The following is a 20,010-nucleotide window of genomic DNA, read 5'->3' as shown; positions in this document are numbered from 1 at the left end:
AACGGTTTCATAAAATGTTATCTGGCAAACATTGCGATTTTGAGAAAACTGTGTAGCCAGCCAGTGCTTCCTCTGTTTCTTTTCATTCTGCAGCCCTTCCTTACCCCCATGAAAGAAGAAACTGAGATTGTTTTCTTCAGAGTAAGAACAAAAAAGTTGTCCTGTTATTTAACTCTTTTTCTTTACTCCCATCTCCCTTTCTACCTGTGTGTGCATGGGAGAAGTCTTTCTCTCCCCCTGTAATGACTTTACTGCCATTTTAATTATTATTTTTTACAAAATCTACTACTTTTGTAAATTTTAAATTTGCCCCTAAAACTGCATAGAACATTAATATATTCTCCAGAAATCTTCAGTTGAAGCATGCTATCATTAATTTTCCTATAATTATATGCATCAAACTTAGATTTTGCTGTTGTTCAACATTTTCCCTGATTAGTTGCATTCACTGTGACTCATCACTGTATTTTGGATTATCCTGGACCTGAATACCACCATTTGGTATCCAAGCCCCCAACCAAAGTCCTGTTTGGATGCATTTTGGCTCGCCTGCTGATGATTTCATCAGTGTGTGGTGATTTAGACCTGCCACTTAGTAGCAGTTGCCAGGACATTACCAAGTTCGCCTCTACGTAGCTCCATCTTCTTTCAGATATTGTGCTACATCGGTATATCGTGATGTTTAGCTGGTGATATATCATAATATTGAAAACCAGATATCGCCCAGCCCTAACATACAGCACTTTGCAACCTGCCCTTCTCATGTTCCAAGGTCACATTTCTCTCACACTTAGCCTGGATTCTGGGCAAGGACTTCTGCCTTTTACTCTCTCGCTCCACCACTAGGCTTGTAGCTGTTTTTAATCATTCCCCACCCCACTAAATATTTTCCAGTCTGGTATAACACTGCCCTCCACAATTATGTGAGGATTGTTGAGTACAGGCTCTGCACACCAACACACAAAACAGGCACTTCCCCCAAAATGTTACTTTCACAAGCCAACAACCCAATGTTGTTGTTTTTCTTAAAAAACGTTTAGGGGTACTCTCATTTTGACTCAAGAAAATCACCATTTTATAGTTCAAAGCAGGAAAAATAAATACAGTAAATGGACAAAAGTACAAAGATTCGCAACATGTTTAGGGGTATGCGTCCCCCCCAGAAAAAAGCACTGCAACAACCAAACAGAACTGACCTGCTCAGGATGTGTCAGGTTGAGGGGACCCAGCTAAGGCTGTGTGCACATCACGCATTGAAAGCACATCCTTTTCCACACACAACCCAAATGCGGAGTAGTTTGCCCCTCACAGAGCTACAATTCCCAGAAGCCTTTAAAACAAACACACACACACGCACAGTACAGTTCCATTAAATTTGCTCCATTTGTTTAAAATGGGAGGGGAGGGGATCAATAAAAATGAATGGGCAAGAAAACCAAACCAAACCAAAGAAACTACAGTTCCCAGGATTCTTTGGGGGAAATTAATGTGTTTTAAAGAGATAGCATCGTGCCTGCGGTCGAGCCTTCACCGAGAAGGCATTTTGGAGCCACTGCCTAGGGAACAAGCTATAAATCTAACTTGAAACTGGAGACAACACGCAGAACAGAACCTCGATCTTGTTCCATGAGAAGATTCCCTCCACCAGTTTTATTGGTTTAAAACCCTTCATTTCCTTGGGCGGGGGAAAGATATCCCTTCATTCTAAGAACAGCAGAGGCAGCTGCAAAACAGAGAGACAGAAAAGGCATCCCACAACACACCCATGTTGTGTTTAATAGGGGTTTCCAATGAGGCCTTGGACTACAACTCCCATCAGCCCACCCTGCCGCGGCGGATGGCCAGGGACGATGGGAGCGGTGGTTCAGGGTCGCACCAGGGACCCTCTCTTTCGCGTCCTCCGCTCTGCAGCTGAATGGCAGCCGGAAGTGGGAGCTGTGCGCCGCGCTCGGTTCCTTCCCCACGAGCCGCGGAGCCTCCTGCGCTTCTTCGCCGCCGCCGCCGCCCCAAGCTCCGCTTTGCTGGTTGGCAGATGCGCCTCTTACCGGAAAGCTAAGGCGAGCTGGTTCTTTGCACGCCGCCGCTGCAGCTCCACGCACCTGCGGGGCAGACCATGGTGAAGAGCAGCAACAGCTGCCTCTCCCCTTCCAGGAGGGATGGAGGAAATCCAGCACAAGGGAGCCGGAGGGGGAAGCGGCGGCAGAGCAAAGGAGAGCCAATCGGTGCAGGAGCCGATGCAAGGAGGCCTGCGAGCCTGCAAGGGGAAAGGGAGCAGGCACCCAGTTCCCTCCCCGTTAGAGAACGCCCTCCCCTGTTGCAAGGAAGGGACCCTCGTGCCGGGAGCGACCGGCCAACTTTAGACTGCCACCCCGGAATACCGTGTTTGCATTTTGATTCAGTCCTCTGGTTAGAAAGCTATCCGATCAGAGAAAGAGCTGGAATGTTACTCCTTTGCGCGTTAGGGGGTTTAGTGTGCGTGAGGAACAAAGTCAGTAGCCCACCTTGCATGTAGGTTTGTTTTACTATTCGTGTTTATAGCCCAGCCCACCCTTTGCCATCAGGTCTCAGGGTGGGTTACAAAAGCAAAGCAAATGCGGTTTATAGGAGAGTTATAAATAAAATGGCTCAGGACTGCAATACCTCTTCACCCAGACCCTGCCATCATCATATGATCATCATGTACCTTCTGCACAAGAGGCGCGGGGGGGCAGCAAAACAAAAACAGGCCTTTTCTGTGGTGGCTCCCCAGTTGTGGAATTCTCTCCCCAGGGAGACTCACCTAGTGCCTTCATACTTTAGGCATCAGGCGTAAACATTCCTCTTCTCCCTGGCCTTTGGCTAATTAAACAATTGGGTGGCCTTTTGAACTGGGTGTGGGTGTTACCATTTAGTTTACTATGTTGTGTATTATTTTGTTTGTACAGTGGTACCTTGGGTTACATACACTTCAGGTTACATACGCTTCAGGTTACAGACTCCGCTAACCCAGAAATAGTACCTCGGGTTAAAAACTTTGCTTCAGGATGAGAACAGAAATCGTGCTCTGGTGGTGCAGCAGGAGGCCCCATTAGCTAAAGTGGTGCTTCAGGTTAAGAACAGTTTCAGGTTAAGAACGGACCTCCAAAACAAATTAAGTTCTTAACCCGAGGTACCACTGTACTGTAATCTGTCCTGAAGGGCAGTGTAGAAATATAATAATAATAATTTTTAAAACCTGCTTGCTATGATGCTTATGTTCCACCTTCATTGTCTCTATGTTTCTGAATAGCACTTGCTGGGAAATAGCATGGGGAGAGTGCTGTTGCACTCAGATCCTGCTTGCAGACTTCCCATAGGCATCCAGTTGGCCACTGTGAAAACAGGATGCTGGACTATGTGGGCCTTTGGCTCTTATCTAGAATGGCTCTTTTCGTGTTCTTAATGTTACAAAACTACAACAGTAAAATAAAAAGTTCTGCTTCAAGTGTCGAAAATACTTGTCAAGTCATTGCAAGGTTACATTGCAAGGTCCTCTTGTGGGAAAGGAACGTGAGAAGGGTTAAATTGTTTTCTGGTAGAAAACCTTGATTTTGTTGGCAATTCTGTTTTTGCTTCAGCGATTTTTGATGCTACAAAAAGCTGCTTTGTTTCCTTGGAGGAGGTAGCAGACGCTAGAAATCATGTCACCTTTAGAGTTTTGGAGTAAGTTGTCAGCAATATGCTGATGACACACAGCTCTACTTCTCAGGACCTTGGGACTGGATGAGAGCTCATTCCAGATAAGACTGAGGCACTGTTAGTGTGAAGCAGATTTGCAGATTTCTGTGCTCAGTTAGAGGCTAATCCTATGCATAGGTACAGTGGTACCTCGGTTTACAGACGCTTCAGGTTACAGACACTTCAGGTTACAGACTCCACAAACCCAGAAATAGTACCTCGGGTTAAGAACTTTGCTTCAGGATGAGAACAGAAATCGTGTGGCAGCAGCGTGAGGTCCCATTAGCTAGAGTGGTACCTCAGGTTAAGAACAGTTTCAGGTTAAGAACGGACCTCCAGAACGAATTAGTTCTTAACCAGAGGTACCACTGTACACTTAAACTCACCAATGAGTCCAGGTGTGACACAGGATATACAGGTTTGTTTCTATTACTCTCCAGCAAAATATGATTTCTTTTCTAGAACTGCCTTGTTCAAGGTCAACAGCATAAAGTTTATCCGGTACATTTGACTTTCCGCCTTGTGATTAAGTATGTTGCCATGTGTGCCAAAAGAAACATTCTTTTTTACCTGTGGTGATGAAGAATTACGTAATAGAGAAAAACAAATAAACCAGCCTGCATTCATGCTCTATTAAGGATCTTTTCAAAATCTGATGTTATTCAATAGAGCCCAAGACTACTTCTTACTTTTGAGTAAATCCCCACTTTGCTCAATGGGACTTTCTGCCCAAGACCCGCGCACATGGTTGTTATCCCTGCCCCACAGAAGGGTGGTGGTTAACCATGTTTGACTAAAGAGCAGACCCACTGAAATTAATGAACCTTGCTAAAGAAATTAATCTCTGTGGGTCTGTTCTGAGAAAAAACTTGGCTGACTACAATCCTAAATTGCTGTTCTCAAGTAAACACAAATATGACAGACACACAGGAGCTGGCTGTTGTTTACAATATGTGCAAAACTGAGCCACCAAAGGATGCCAGCATTCAGAGGTGCCAACTTGAGTAAAATTGGGGGGGGGCTAGGTAAGCCCCACCCTACATAATCACGCAGAAGATGTGGCATATGCACACCATTTGAATGGCAATGCCCAGCAACTTTTGGGGGGCGACTCGACCCCCTCAAATATTTGGGGCCCTCAGCCCCTAGGACTTTGCTCCTATGCCTGAATTCATCCAGCAGTTGTGCGCAGTATCAAAAAATGTAAACGAGATCTTCGGTTTTCTTTTTTGGTTTATTGATTTTCAGTTACAGAAGCATTTGACACATTCACGGAGAGAAAAGATACGATCAACAACAGGTTGGAGTACAGAGCCATCACAAAACAAAAAAGGGGAAAATATAACAGGAGCAATCGCAGATCCTCGTTCCAGCGGGGCTTGCCCGTGACTCCAGAGCACGAGGCCAGCTTCGCCTTCCTGCCCCCGGCGCGGCCTGGGAGGCGAAGAAAACAGCCCGAGCGGAGCCCGGCCCTCTCGCTCCGACGCCTGGCGTTGTGTTTACACGGGAGGAAAGCCCGCTAAGGCTTTTTTGCACGCCCAAGCAACCGCTCCGTCCCCTGACACGCCGCTCCTGCCTGAAGCAGCAGCAACAGCCAGCACGGCCCTCCCACCCGGCCACTCCTCCGCCGCCGCGTGTCCCCGCCTCCCCTGGCGGCCCCCTCGTTTCCTGCTGCTGGCGGAGGCCGAGGGAGGTGGCGGTGGAGGCGGTGGACGGAGGACAAGAAGCGCCCCGCAGCCGGAGCGAGCCTCGTCCGCGGAGGAAGCGCAGCAGCGCCGCCGCCCCCACCACCTCCTCCTCCCGCTTTCCTTCCGTGTGTGTGTGTATTTGTGTGCATTTGCTCCACCGCCGCCCCCTTCCTCCTCCTCCGCTTCCCTTTGCAGCCCCTTCGCGTCTCTTCCTCCCCGCAGCCCGGGACAATAGAAGCAAGGGAGATGTCCTCCTCCGGCGGCGGCGGCGGCCACCAGCACAGCCAGAGCCGCGCCATTCCCACCCGGACGGTGCTCATCAACGACTCCTCGCAGCTACCTCATGACTATTGCACCACGCCCGGGGGGACGCTGTTCTCCACCACGCCCGGAGGTAACATTAGAGCAGTAGTAATAATCAGCCTCATCATCTTGATGCACACGGGCCTTGCCGAGAGCTGTCCGTTGTGCATTTGCTCGCGGGCATTGCAAAAGGGGGCGCGGGCGCCCTATAGGTCGGGGTGGAGGGAGGAAGAAAAGGAGACGTCGCAGGGGCGCCAGCGAGCATGGCCAGCCAGGCTTTAAAAAGGGGGACGAGGCCTCCAGAGGCGAGGCCGTCAATCATAAATGTAGCGGCGGGGTGGGCGTGTAATTTTCTCTCTCTCCCCCCCACCCTTAATAAGATTGAGGAGGAAGTTGGGAAGCTAAGTCGCTGAGTCTCCAGGCCATATGCTGGAAGCCCCCTTCGGTGGGCCTTGCTCTGCCCGGGTCTGCAGGGCGCCCGCAAGAAAGACGCGTGTTGGCGCGCGCCCCGACGCATGGCGGCGAGGTGGTTCTCTTTCCCCCTCGTTGCTCGAAAGGGGAAGCTGCTTTGGTGTACAAAGCATGGTGGGGAAGGGGGAGTTTGCCCCCAGAGCTAACGGGGAGGCTCTTCCCTCTCTCCCTGTCTCCCCGCCCCTCTTCCCGTCGTTAGTTTGCCTTGCCGCTTTCCTGGGCCGACCCGGGTCTAGCTAGGCCGCGCTCCCGGTGCGCGGGGCTGCTGGCGGCGAGTTATTTGTAAACAAGGCCCAGGAGCCTCGAGGAAAAAGCCCGTGACGGTTGCACAATAGCAGGGGAGGAGCGCCGAGGCGGGCGGGGGATTTCTCCGACAGCTGCAGCCCCTGCAGGGAGACGGAGCGCGGCTCCGCCGAGGGGTCGGCCAGCCTCCCAAGACGGGGAGATCGAGGGATCCCGACCAAAAGAAAGGATAACCCTTTTGCAGAGCTACCGGGGATACGGATTGTGCCAGCCACGTTTTGCACAAGCCCCCTCTGTTTAGGCCTGTCCCTGGGAATTCAGCCTGCTGCTGCTTTCCTGAATGACTTTGTTTTAAAATTTAAAAGGCTCCGGCGCCAGAGCCCCTTGCGATCTTGTATGTTTTAAGAGGCATAAAGGGTCTCTGCCACTCCTGCGTGGCCCTATGGTAAAATAAACTCCTTTGCTCCACCCTGAATAATTTACAAATGCTGTATTCTGTGGCGTTTTACATGCATTGAATACTGGCAGAACGAAGGTATGAAGGCAAGGCAAGCAAGATTCCTCATTTTACTGGTTGAGAGCTGGTTTGAGATTATGTACAGAACAGAGCAGGGTTTCTCTCACTCCCCTCCCCCCACCCCTAGCTGGGTAGGCATTGCACTTTTCCTGGTTCACAGCCCAAAGCTCATTGCTGAAAAACGTGGAAGTAGGTCCTGCGTTCTGAGCTGTTTCTTTCTGAAAGACAAGACGAAAACAATGTCTAGGGCTTGGAACCTGCTGCTTCTCTGTAGCCTAGACATTAGGACTTGGCCTGAAGCTTAGTTTAGTTTCCAGCCACTTAAAAAGGCAGGCATTAGCAGCTTTGTCCACCTTTCTTTTCATTATATATGCTTGAAATGCTGAATTGCAAATTATGGTGGCATGTGGCTTTCATGGCATTAGAATCATTGCAGCTAACAAAGTTGGATCTGGACCTCAAAAGCAGGTGACACAATAAATCTTTCAAGTCCTTAAGCCTTAAAGTTTAAGGTGTCAAAATGTTCTTCATAAACTAAATGGTGACACTGTGCCAAATCCATACCATTGTTCTCTTCCCAATTTATCCTTCGTGCCTGCCTTTGGCTGCTATTCATGTCATGCACACATGCTACTTTGATTTGTGCATACATAGGCATTATAGATTGTGGGCCCCCTAAACCCTAGAAATTGATAAATGGTCTGATTTTGATGTCGGGATGTGAAGGAATTCCTGGGCTAGTCTATACAAAACTACCTGGCCAATCTAGGGCCATTAAGAAACCATTGAGGGCCATTAGCAATGCAAGACAACTGTCCTTCTCCCCCTTGCCCTGAGGTGTGAACAGAGACAGGGGTTTGGAAGGTTGCCAGGGTAACTGTGTGTTTGGGATGTCAGGAAAAGGGAGTTGGTAGCAAGGGGTTCTGGGAAGGAGAAGGAGGAAGAGAGATTGGAATCCATCTTTGGGCAGGCTGGCTGCAAAGCTGACAGGGAGAGATGTCTTGCACTCCAGGACTGCACTTCTCTGGTGTACAAGCCTCTCTTGAAATAACTGTGCTGTGAGATCTGTACTCCCTCCATGCAGACTGAAGGTGAATAAACCATATTTCTTAAAACTACAGCAGTCCATCATTTCTCAATTCTCCAAAGGAACACAGACCCTGGGAGAGTGCCTGGAACCCCATGGGCTTTTGCCACCAATTGGCAGAGAAAGGGGGAGGCACCCAACTTTTATAACACAGAATTGCAGCCTTTCCTGCTACCCACTTTGGTGAGTCCTGGCAGGCTTGTAGGTTTAAAAAAGCTGCTTAATTTTACCTTTGCATGCAGCTAAAATTGTGCCTCTTTGGAACGGGGCTACTTGTGAGCCTTCAGAAGGCCTTCTTAAGGAGTTGCAGCTTTCCTTTTTTCAATAGTAGATTTCCCTCATGAACTCATTGCTTCCTGTGTATTCTGCTTTTCCTCTTTTAATCTAATCATTCCAAATTACTCGTGATTTTGGGCAGTACTCATCTGTTTCTTTGACACATGGTAATTTGCTGTCCTGTGTGTCTGCGAAGGCTGCCTGCTGAATGAAAGTAATAGGAAGGAGTGTTTTGCATAGAACAGTGGTGAGAACCTCATTTTAACCCCCTTCACAGCAGCCTTCTAGAAGCCATGTGCCTCTGGGTGGCAAGGCCAGAGGTGAAAGTGGGTGGAGCAAATAATGTAAATTTTACCACTGTACTAGTTTCAACATGCACTCACCCTCCCCCCACAAATCCTTGCTCCAGGCAAGCAAGAAGCATTATCAGAACTCAAGGGCACATTCCTGCAAAGCAAAAATGAGGGTGCCAGGTGGGGTTTGTGGCTTGGTATGGGGGTTGCTGGGATGCGGGTGGTGCTGTGGGTAAAACCTCAGCGCCTAGGACTTGCCGATCGCATGGTCAGCAGTTCGAATCCCCGCGGCGGGGTGCGCTCCCGTCGTTCGGTCCCAGCGCCTGCCAAACTAGCAGTTCGAAAGCACCCCCGGGTGCAAGTAGATAAATAGGGACCGCTTACCAGCGGGAAGGTAAACAGCGTTCCGTGTGTTGCGCTGGCTCGCCAGATGCAGCTTGTCATGCTGGCCACGTGACCCGGAAGTGTCTGCGGACAGCGCTGGCTCCCGACCTATAGAGTGAGATGCGCGCACAACCCTAGAGTCTGTCAAGACTGGCCCGTACAGGCAGGGGTACCTTTACCTTTATGGGGGTTGCTATGAGAGCCCCAGAAGCTAAGTAGAGAGGCGTAGGGGGCTGCATCTGCGCTCCTGACCTGAGGTTTACCATCCCTGGCATAGAAAGTTTCAGGTTGCAATTTTTTTATTCTGTTTTGATCCAAATTTGCTGTGATTGGGGATTTAACTAATTAAAATCAGTGACAAGTTCATACACTTCCCTAAAATAGCCTTTAATATTCTACACTTGGAACAAAATGTCCTCCAGTGATTAATTCAGTTATAATGGTAAGATTTTATTTGTGCACACTTAGAGCTCATGCTGGGGACGCGGGTGGCTCGTCCAACCACAGAGCCTAGGATTTGCAGATCAGAAGGTCGGCTGTTCGAATCCAGGCGACGGGGTGAGCTCCTGTTGCTCGCTCCCTGCTCCTGCCAATCTAGCAGTTTGAAAGCACATCAAAGTGCAAGTAGATAAATAGGTACCGCTCCAGCGGGAAGGTAAACGGCATTTCCGTGCACTGCTCTGGTTCGCCAGAAGCGGCTTAGTCATGCTGGCCACATGATCTGGAAGCTGTATGCCAGCTCCCTTGGCCAATAAAGCGAGATGAGCGCCGCAACCCCAGAGTTGGCCACGACTGGACCTAATGGTCAGGGGTCCCTTTACCTTTACTAGAGCTCATGCAGATCAAGGGAGATCATATATAACATTACAGTTCTCTAAAACAGGTTTGGGGAACTTCTGTCCCTCTAGATGTTGCTGAACCACAACTCCCATCATACCTGGCCATTGGCCATGCTGGCTGGGGCTGATGGGAGTTGTAGTTCTGGAGCGTACTGAGTTGGGTAAGGCTGCACTAGATTCTAGTGCCTGTTGGTTTGGAGGATTTCTGTAAAAAAATTGTGCTAGGTTTTCCTTGCTCTGTTCCAGCAAGATAACTTGCATTCTTGAGTAAAAGGGCATACTTGGGGTCACTTGTCTATAAAGACGTAAGAAATCCATACAAATACAATATTTTGCTTTATCATTTTAAAATTCTTTACTGGACAAGGGGGTTCTTTCCTTCCTTTTTTTTTTAAGGCAAGCCATGCTAAACTGGTCGACCTACCCCCATCTTACTAAATCTGCCTAGGTCATTCCTACACTGAAATAATCATGAAAAAGGACAGAGCCTGCAGATCAAGCTGGCCTGACTGCAATTTGGTTTTGAAAACAATGTTAGGTGCCTGATACTATGATTCTACGATATCCAAACATTCATATTTTCATTCTTGGAACCCGTGGGCCTTGTTTTGCTAGGCCACTCCTACTGTTCCAGGAATTGGAGCAAAATAGCAAGCATCAGAAACTGAATATTACTCCTGAGTGTAGCTGTAGATGTGTAAAGGAGAAGGAACTTAGAAGGACAAAGTATCAGCTTGCTTCTTAGGAGTGCCAGCAGTCATGAGGAACTGAGAAGGGGCAAAAAACACAAAAATTTAGCAACATTTGGATTGGTTCCCCAGCTTATACAGAGTTTCTTCTGTTTTGTTAGAAGACAAATTCTATGCTCATTCTGATTTTGTTTTGTTTCGTTTGAAAGCACTGAGTGTGCCTTACTACCTGCCATGGACACTGGAATGTTGCCCAGGTCAACATCGGGGGGTGGGGTGGGGGTGGGGTGAGGATTAGATGGGTTCCAGGAGCAAAGAGACATGAATGTTCAAGTATTAACACTTCTGCTGAAACCTGCCTTGAAAAGCAACCTCTCGGCAGGCCTCTTAGGAGCTTTGTGGGCTGAAAACTTCGAAACCACAGTGTATGTGTCCAGTCCCCACCCCCCCAATTCAGGCAAGTTGCCTGCTTATTTTCCAAGAACTGAAGAATATTGCCACTAGATAATCACAATCGTAATAAAAAATCAATATAAACCATTAGGGTTTTCCAATAGCATTTTTATCTTTATGCTTTGGAGAGGCAATGACTGTTCCTTGTGCCAGTACAGTGGTACCTCGGGTTACATACGCTTCAGGTTACATACTCTTCAGGTTACAGATGCTGCTAACCCAGAAATAGTGCTTCAGGTTAAGAACTTTGCTTCAGGATGAGAACAGAAATCGTGCTCCAGCGGTGCGGCGGCCCCAGGAGGCCCCATTAGCTAAAGTGGTGCTTCAGGTTAAGAACAGTTTCAGGTTAAGTATGGACCTCCGGAATGAATTAAGTACTTAACCCGAGGTACCACTGTAGTTTCTTCTCTCCCCTATTCCCCACATGTAGCTGCTAAGAAGACCTTTAATTTATAAATCACTACAGGCAATCCTTGCTCGGTGGCAATAGGCCTCACCACCCTGTTTTCAAGTTCAAGGGAGAAAGTAGTCTTCAGGCTCATTATTCCCTCTGGATTAAAGCTGCAAAACACAAGATACGTGTGCAAATACTTCTTAGTTTCAGACTGCTGCGTTGCTTGAGGCGGTCAAGATCAAGGGCCCAGAGTTCCGAGACTGTTCAGGCGCAGAGATAAACTGATAAGCTAGCACATACAAATAAACTTTGTGTGCATGTTTGGGGTGAGAGGTAGGCTACAGTATCAGAATGGTTCTTGTTGACCTCAGTTCCCCTGAGCTTGTAGTCTTGTTTTTGTTCTGTTGTTCAAACACGAAGGGGGGCTTTTCTTTTGGTACAGGATACAAAGTATTTTTGTTGCCAAGTAGCTCGCCCATGGGTGAGACATTTGAAATGAACAATGAAAACGGGGGCAAAATTGCATTATGCTGCTTTTTTGGGATCTCGGTTTGGGATGGTGGAATAAGTGAGCTGGCAGATTTGGCTAGGAAAACCCTTACATTGCAATGCAGCATTGCAAACGAGTTGTTCATCTCTCTCCCAGTATTATTGCTTATCTTGGACCATAGTGGGGTAGGGTATTTTGCTCCTGTACTTTATTTTACTTATTCACAGCTACAGTTTACACATACTGTGTATATCAAGTTTGAGTTTCATAAAGCCATCACACTGGGGGGGGGGGAGGAAGTTTATGGAGTATAACTTCAGTTCAGTTATGGGTAGAATTTAACAGCTTCTTTTTCAATAGTATTTCCAAGTGATCAGCTATTAGAATACGTGCTTCTAACCCTCAGCTTGCACCTCTTAGTTTCAAATGTCTTTGCTTACTTTCCTTTTTGTATCTGTATTTTAATGAGGTTAATGACCAGAAAAATGACTGTGAAACTCGCCCTCGTTCCTCAGTGTCAACCGCAGCATCTGTTGGTTGTATTGCTGTCAGCAGAGAACATAACAGAACTCACAGAGCTGCCTTTTAGCCGGCCCTTCTCCTTCCAGGAGGCTTTTTGGACAAGTTATGTGTCTAAATTCCATCACTTGCAGTGCCTTCACATATAATGATGACTGTTATGCCGACGTTAAGCTACTACTTGAAAGGCAGTGTCACTGAACTCAGTGGTACCTTTTCCAAGATAAATGTGATCAAAGTGTTGGATTGCAAGACTGAGCTGGCTCAGCTAGTAACTTTGGAAGGGAATACCTTTCGGCAACAGAATAGACATCTTCGTGGAAGTTACTGGGAGGCGGATATATCTCCTGACCATGCTTTTGCCTGCTCCTTCCTCAAGGGACGCGGGTGGCGCTGTGGGTTAAACCACAGAGCCTAGGACTTGCCGATCAGAAGGTTGGAGGTTCGAATCCCCGTGACGGGGTGAGCTCCCGTTGCTCGGTCCCTGCTCCTGCCAACCTAGCAGTTCGAAAGCACCTCAAAGTGCAAGTAGATAAATAGGTACCGCTCCGGCGGGAAGGTAAATGGCGTTTCCATGTGCTGCTCTGGTTTGCCAGAAGCGGCTTAGTCATGCTGGCCACATGACCCGGAAGCTGTACGCTGGCTCCCTCAGCCAATAAAGCGAGATGAGCGCCGCAACCCCAGAGTCGGTCATGACTGGTCAGGGGTCCCTTTACCTTTACCTTTACTCCTTCTTCAGCAGAGAAGCCTCTGAGCTCAAGTCCAGCAGTTGGAACAAAATGTCTAAATTGCATAATTTTTCTTCTAATTCTTTATCCTTGCTCTTGCAGAAATGGGGAGTTTTGGGTTCTGATTTATTGCAAGCTGGTTTTAGAATAAATACTGCAGAGTAAAAAATGGGAGAGCTTCAGAAAAAAGGCTACCAAGCAGAGAGAATAGGTTCCTGGGAATGTGCTAAATGTCGACAGCAACAGGTGGTTACTGGAAACCTCAAGTGCCTTCTTTCTAGGTTCTTAAACTGAAACGACTTACATGTTTTCAGTATTTCCTCCTCTTAAAAAGCTGCTAGGATTTTGCACGTGTTATTTTAATCTTGTAAATAGGTCTGCAAAAGTTGCTATCCCTCAAGCCTTGATCCTGTGTACCTTTTAAATACCTACCTTTAGTCAGTTTTGTAGCATTTGTGGCCTGAAAGAAGGGTTGGCAGTGCGGGGAACAATTCTTGTCTGGTTTACAAAAGTTTCTTTTGCTGTTCCTTTAGAAATATTGCTTACCTTTCACAGCTGATTTGGCCGAGTGGTTGTTTACAAGCCTGGGTTGTTCGGTTTCTGTATTACCTCTGCATCCTAGGAATGTGCACAAACGGTGCTGTTATAAGGGTTTCACTCTCCTAATCTTAGTGGAGCATGATTCATCGTAAGGGAGGGAGCAGTTGCTTACCTGTGTTGGGCCCAAGCCACAGTAAAAGACACAGTTTGGTTGTTTGTAGTACTTCTGCAGCCACTCAAGCCATTTTGTTTACTGACTGCAAAAGGAAACTGGAGGCTCAGGTGTATAGCTCCAAAAAAACAAAGCAACCCTAATGGACGGGATGGTCAGATCACAGGAATTTAGCCAAATGATGAAGATGGGATTTAAGAAGTGCAAGAGGTAAATATGTGACCAGATATGGGGAGTGGGTGGGTTGGAAGATAATTATGTTCCATGTGCTTCCCTGCCTCCCTGTTAAGTTTTTTAAAGTTTCCTCCTGTTTCTGAAGTGTTCAGCCTTGCCTCACTTTTCTCCCTTTTGCATTCAGAGATGGAATTCATTCCAGACTGGTGCCTCTAGGGTTTCATTCAAACCAAACAACCAGATAACTGCTGTTTAAACTATACAGTACTGCTGTTCAGATTACAGCTCCGCTCTTACTGTGAAATGAAGCAGAGTTCATAATATTGCCTTCCGAAAGGAGCTCTGTGGTGACAGAGAAGAACAGCTTGTTTGGTTGGCCACAAGCATTTCCTGTAAATATACAGTCACCAGAGTTTTGTTGATATGTGGCATGTTGTCAGAGACAGTGTTAGAAACTGGGATAGAAAAGCTAGGAGCCAAATGGCTTCTGGGACCTGGGTTGTGGGCGCCGAAACAGAATGTTTGGTCGCCACTTTGGGGGAGGGGGGATGTCAGCAGCACTATTTATTCTTTTGATAAGCATGAATTAATACATAATTCACATGACACATTGTTATTATCACATTTTTAGCAGCAATGGTTAATGCATGTTTAATTTGGTGTTTACAATGAAAATATTGGTACCATACTTCGGTTTTCAAAACACTCTACTCTTTATTGTTAAACTCCTTAGTACAGTCATACCTCGCCTTGAATGTGCTTCAGGATGAGCGCGTTCGAGTTGCACTCCGCGGCAACCCGGAAGTAACGGAGCGCGTTACTTCCGGGTTTCGCCGCTTGCACAGACGCTCAAAATGACGTCACGCACATGCGCAGAAGTGCCAAAATGTGACCCGCGCATGCTCGGACACAGGTTATGTTTGCTTCTAGATGTGAACGGGGCTCTGGAACGGATCCCGTTTGCATCTAGAGGTACCACTGTATACTGTCCATCCTTGAGTGTAAACTGGATGCAAAAAAGGCAGCTAGACTTTTTTAATTGCTCACAAATGGAGAATCTTGAGGTGCAAAATGCATCTCATTTCAAACCCTGGTCAGAGACACAAACTTCTCTGTTTTCTCCTTATATTCATAGAATCATAGCATTGTAGAGTTGGAAGGGACCCTTAGGATCATCTAGTCCAACCGCCTGCAATGCAGGAATTTGCAGCTGTCCTATATGGGGATCGAACCTGCGACCTTTGCGCTATCAGCACCATGCTCTAACCAACTAAGCTAGCCAGGCATCTCAGATTAGAACATGAACCCTGCTGGATTTGAGACCAAAGTCTATCTAGTCCAGCGTGCTGTTTCTCTCAGTGATCGATGTCTGAAACTACCAAGAAATCACAGGCAGGGCATTAAAGCAAGTCTCTTCCCCTGTTGTGTTGCCCTCGGCACCTGGTATTCCAAGGCACATTGCCGCTCAGCATCCCTTCCTGTTGAACTGATGTGAAAACCACATGCACCCTTAACAGGACTGCAGGGAAGCAGCATGAGGGAGTCCCCATCTACATCCTACACATGTAGTCAGATGTGTCATCTTTAGAATATATAGATAAGAAAACTGGTTTTCATCTCTCCTAGCAATTTCCTAGGAAATTGACATCCATGCATCATAGTCAGTTAAAAAGAAAATAAAGAGCCATACCCACTCAGTGGGAAAATGGCAGTCTATTGATTCTACTTGCAGTACAGTTCTAAGTCTGTCCAATCAGATATAAGCCTGAGTTCGTTCAGTGGTAGGGTTTCCATATTTCAGAAAGTAAAAACTAGGATAGCCCGAAAGTTGTTGAGCTTTCTTTAGATGAACCCCAGAGTTGTTTTACAACAAACATGATTTTTTGATTGAATTGCCTAAGATCTAGAACAAAGCACTACCTTTTGGAAATCCCCTCACTATGATGTCAATTCTGGACATATGGCAGCCCTATTCATTGGGATTTATTCCCTTGTAAATAAGTTTACGATTTGCAGCAAATTAATTAGCAAACTGATGAGCTTATATAAAGACTTGGGCCTTACTTGAGTTATTATATGAGTATTGTTTGTAACCTCATATATTGGAAAACGATTCTGATAGGCCAATTATCTTCTTCCCCTGCCCCCCAGGTACCCGAATCATCTATGACCGCAAGTTTCTGTTAGATCGCCGGAATTCTCCCATGGCTCAGACTCCTCCTTGCCACCTTCCAAATATCCCAGGAGTTACCAGCCCTGGTACAATGACTGAGGATTCCAAAGTGGAAGTAAACAATCTGAACAATCATGACGGGAAGCCTATAATTGGTAAGAGCATGGCTGGAAGTAAGGCACATTTTGTTGTATAACTTTTCCATGATCGACTTTTAGGGTTTCGCAAAGTTTTGCTTCAAAATCATGTCATTTCTTTCCTCAGTGCAGCATATATCTTTTTTATTTCAAAGTTGTGGGATATAGTGCTTTTCTTTGTCTTTAAGGAGCCTCTGCGTATGGAGCACAGACTCAGTGAACTGTTGCACTGATCTTGTGTGGGTTGCTTGTATGCTGAATTATTGCCCTTAGGCTATTAAAAACTCTGTAAAAGCATCAGTTGATTGACAAACAGGAAACTGCCTCCTGTTCTGTCATAACTATTTAACACTGGTGAATTACTGGAAGATTGTCTTGGATTTTGGCAAGTCCAGACGTATGAGGTTGTAGGTCACACAATCCCCAGCTCCTGACACGATCTCCACCTCCTCACACCCGTGTGGTTTTGATAACATAACTTGCTCACATAGACTAACTGGAGCATGAAATATCCATTAGGAGAGCTAGATTTCAAGCCATCCATTAGGACTATTGGCTGCAAGAATATATTTAGGCTAAATGGGAGTTGGACAGCAAACCTGTAGTGGGGAAAATGAGGCCAGTGGCATCTGGCATTCATTTTAATATAGGATTTGACTGGTCCCAAACATGAGTTATTGGTATTTGTATTTAAATAGGGTAATAAATGTGTGGATTTTGTGATGTACAGGCATATGATCATCAGGAAGATAGTGATTAAGTTCACTCCAGAAACATAAATATAGAGCATGCTATATGTATGTACTGTATACCATATTTTCCTGTGTATAAGATGCCCCCTTTTTGGGGGGGGGATTGACGAATATCGCTCACCCACACGTGTCGCTAAATCCACCTCTTGTCTGTCCCCTCGCCGGCAGAAGCTACCAATCATCTGCACACTTGTCGCAGGATCAGTCAATCAACAGCACCCATTGACATAGCAACCAGTAACACACACAATTGTTGCTGACAGCCGCAGTGGCAACCAATCAAACGCCCACCCTATGCACTACCCATGTATAAGACGACCCCCATTTTAAGCGTGATTTTTACATGGAAAAAAAATTGTCTTATAAACAGAAAAGTACAGTATATACTTAAAGTTATGCCCCCTGCTTCAGTGATGATAACAATAATTAACACAAAATCAGATCAAACAAATCGGTAAGCAGCAGAAATCTAAAAATAGGACAGCAGAAACAAAGAATAAAAAGCAACATGGCTGACTAGTCTTGGGAAATAGAAAGGTCTTCACTTGGCGCCTGGAAAAGGGATTGTCAAACTGCAACCCGCCTGAAGTTGTTGGACTACAACTTCCATCATCCATGATCATTGGCTATGGTGGCTAGGGTTCATGGGATGGAAATTGGAGCCAAGGTAAAATATAAAAATAAAAAAGGAGGGTTTGACCACCAATCACAAAAGAGAAAAACCATGTTATTTCAAGCAAAAAGGGGGGGGGGGAGAGAATGTAAAGTGATACGCTTTTTCCTTTTTTCTTTTTTGCAATGAATGAACTAAAACAAATAGTATTCCCCATCCCTGGGAGAAAAGGTTTGTAAAGTTAAGGCAAGAGGTGGTCAACTTTAGGCCTACCATACGTTGATGGACTACAACTCCCATCAGCCTCTACCAGCATGGCCAGTGGTTAGTTGTGGTCCAGAAACGTCCACAGGGCCACATTTCCCTCATCGCTGCATTAGAATGAAGTAGCACAATCTTGAGGATGTAGAATAAATTGTACCACTTCAGTATACAAAAAGCATATACAGACTTGTATGGATTGTTGGTTTTTTTTGTATATTTTTTGATATTTTCTCTCTCTCTCTCTCTCTCTCTCTCTCTCTCTCTCTCTCTCTGTGTGTGTGTGTGTGTAAATAAAAGTGACAAAATGTGGAGTTTTGCTCCACATTATGAATTTTATACATGCATATATAAATACCAGCAGCTGCATACTCTATCTGGAAATGATCCCAGACCAATCCTTTCTGCTGTGCTGTTTTCCTACTTAGAAGGAATTTTGTTTTATTTTTTAATGCACTCGTGCGTGCGCACACCCCCCACAACGACAATCTGAACAGCACACATCCCTGTCTCCTATATGTATTAATGAGGCCTGCCTCAAACGTAATGGAGGGCTGACAGAGAAACTCGCTGTGCCTCTTAGGAGGACACTTAAAAATGTACATGTGTGATTCTTCCTCAACCCACCCCATACTGACTTGCGTCCTCTTGTCCTTCAACCAGGTGATGATGCTCAGTTTGAGATGGACATCTGATCTTCCATGAGGGGCAACCATGGGGAGACAGCAACTCCTGATCACCTGTGCACATCTGATTTGGCCAACAGGATCAACAACTGAAGGATGGAAGAAGAAGAAGAAGCTGTTTTCCACTGGAATCTTCACTTCAGCTTTTGAAGTGCCAAAGGATAAGAGGACTATTTACCCCACTCCCCTTGATTCCCATTAGCCATGCAATGCTTCACCCTTCCTCCTTTGCTCTCCCCCCCCACTTTTTGTTTTTAACCCTTTCATATCCCTGGTTTGTGACTGAATGGAAACCCATGATAAATTTATAGAGCTAAGGAGTGTCCCTTGGCTTCTCGCACTTTAGAGACAACTTATCAAATCATGCACACGCGAGAACTTGGCTTCCATCAGCATTTGGATAATTATTGCAAACAACAACACCACCACCACAAAAAGGGGCCACAGAAGGGGTGGATATATGCTTGAAGGGACACAACACTGCCGTTGTTCTCCTCTCCCTTAACTGCTGTCAATTTAATCCCATTTGGTAACCTGTTTCTGTGTATCTTTCATTTGTGTGTGCAGTGCACTCACTCAGATTCTTCCGCTTCTCCTTACTAATTAGTATATCTCGGCACTTGGTGGGGTTCTGTCTTGTACAAGGGCTTTGCTGTGATGCCTTTCCAAATTATAAGTCCCCATCCTGTTCTGAAGAACAGGTGAGAAACCTAGAAAGAGCCACCACTCAAATCATGCATATTTCCTCCTAGTGCCTGCTAGAAACTCCCCGTTTTTAAAAAAAACAACCCTTCTCTCTTCAGCTTCCTAATTTGAACCCATCAGTGTTAAAGGAGAATCACATTTCGTTCTGACTTAATACCATACTTGATGGTCCTCTGGACTGTTTGTCCTCAAGTCTACTCTTCCCATTTTTGCTGCTGTTAACATCTGCCGGATTCTTTCCAAGTCTACTATTGTGCCAAAAGGATTCATTGAAACACCCTGGCTGTGCTTGACTAGAATAGGCTTCGCAAGAGTCTAGTGCTCTTGCATAAGCTTGGGACACCCTAAGATTTACTTACTGGGCTGTTGGAATATGCCATTCTGATTTCATGATGTGTGACTTGCGGGCAGTCAAAACGTTAGTAAGCCTATTGGAGCAAAACCACCCAGCTGTGATCCTGTTCACCCATCTTCTTGCACATTTCCTGAATTCACACATTACTAAATCAGCTGGGTGAACAAGGTACCCTTTAGTTGCTGATGGCCTCACTTAATTCAACTCTTATGGGTGAACTGCTTGTCTGGGCTTGAAAGGGAGAGAGCCCACTCATTGTGGGAATTATAAGGCAGTCAGGCTACTTTGTGAGGGTGGATGAGTTCATGCCTTGGTTGCGGTGCTAGCTGATAACTTGAACTGTGTAAAAATGCATCTCCCTTAAGGCTGCAA

General features: G+C 46.2%; 2 protein-coding genes across 4 annotated transcripts in view; one reads left to right on the top strand and one right to left on the bottom strand.

Moving 5' to 3' along the window:
- Window positions 1-2,301, bottom strand: part of LRRC20 (leucine rich repeat containing 20) — a 70,916-nt gene extending 68,615 nt beyond the window's left edge. Inside the window, exon 1 of one of the 3 annotated variants that reach the window (XM_053388532.1) lies at window positions 2,046-2,301. The gene's annotated coding sequence lies outside the window, so the exon portion shown is untranslated. Of the gene's footprint in view, window positions 1-1,196; window positions 1,371-2,045 lie in introns of those variants that run through there. The other 2 variants (XM_053388530.1, XM_053388531.1) reach the window with 2 other exon arrangements.
- Window positions 2,302-5,359: 3,058 nt separating this feature from the next.
- EIF4EBP2 (eukaryotic translation initiation factor 4E binding protein 2) lies at window positions 5,360-19,367 on the top strand. Its single transcript, XM_053388529.1, has 3 exons — window positions 5,360-5,778; window positions 16,108-16,284; window positions 18,556-19,367. Exons 1-3 carry the CDS (start codon window positions 5,631-5,633, stop codon window positions 18,585-18,587), a joined length of 357 nt encoding a protein of 118 aa, XP_053244504.1. The 5' UTR covers window positions 5,360-5,630; the 3' UTR covers window positions 18,588-19,367.
- The last annotated feature ends 643 nt before the right edge of the window (window positions 19,368-20,010 follow it).

The sequence above is a fragment of the Podarcis raffonei genome, chromosome 5 (assembly GCF_027172205.1).
Source record: "Podarcis raffonei isolate rPodRaf1 chromosome 5, rPodRaf1.pri, whole genome shotgun sequence".
Taxonomy (NCBI): domain Eukaryota; kingdom Metazoa; phylum Chordata; class Lepidosauria; order Squamata; family Lacertidae; genus Podarcis; species Podarcis raffonei.
Note: the sequence above shows the minus strand (reverse complement) of the source record. Positions and strands in the feature narration are given on the sequence as shown.

What these genes read in the sequence shown, in the direction of transcription:
- EIF4EBP2 (XM_053388529.1), top strand. Translation starts at nt 5,631, where the DNA reads ATGTCCTCCTCCGGCGGCGGCGGCGGCCACCAGCACAGCCAGAGCCGC. An exon ending in GTTCTCCACCACGCCCGGAG is followed by an intron (nt 5,779 to 16,107) that starts GTAACATTAGAG and finishes CCTGCCCCCCAG; the next exon opens with GTACCCGAATCATCTATGAC. An exon ending in TGACGGGAAGCCTATAATTG is followed by an intron (nt 16,285 to 18,555) that starts GTAAGAGCATGG and finishes TCCTTCAACCAG; the next exon opens with GTGATGATGCTCAGTTTGAG.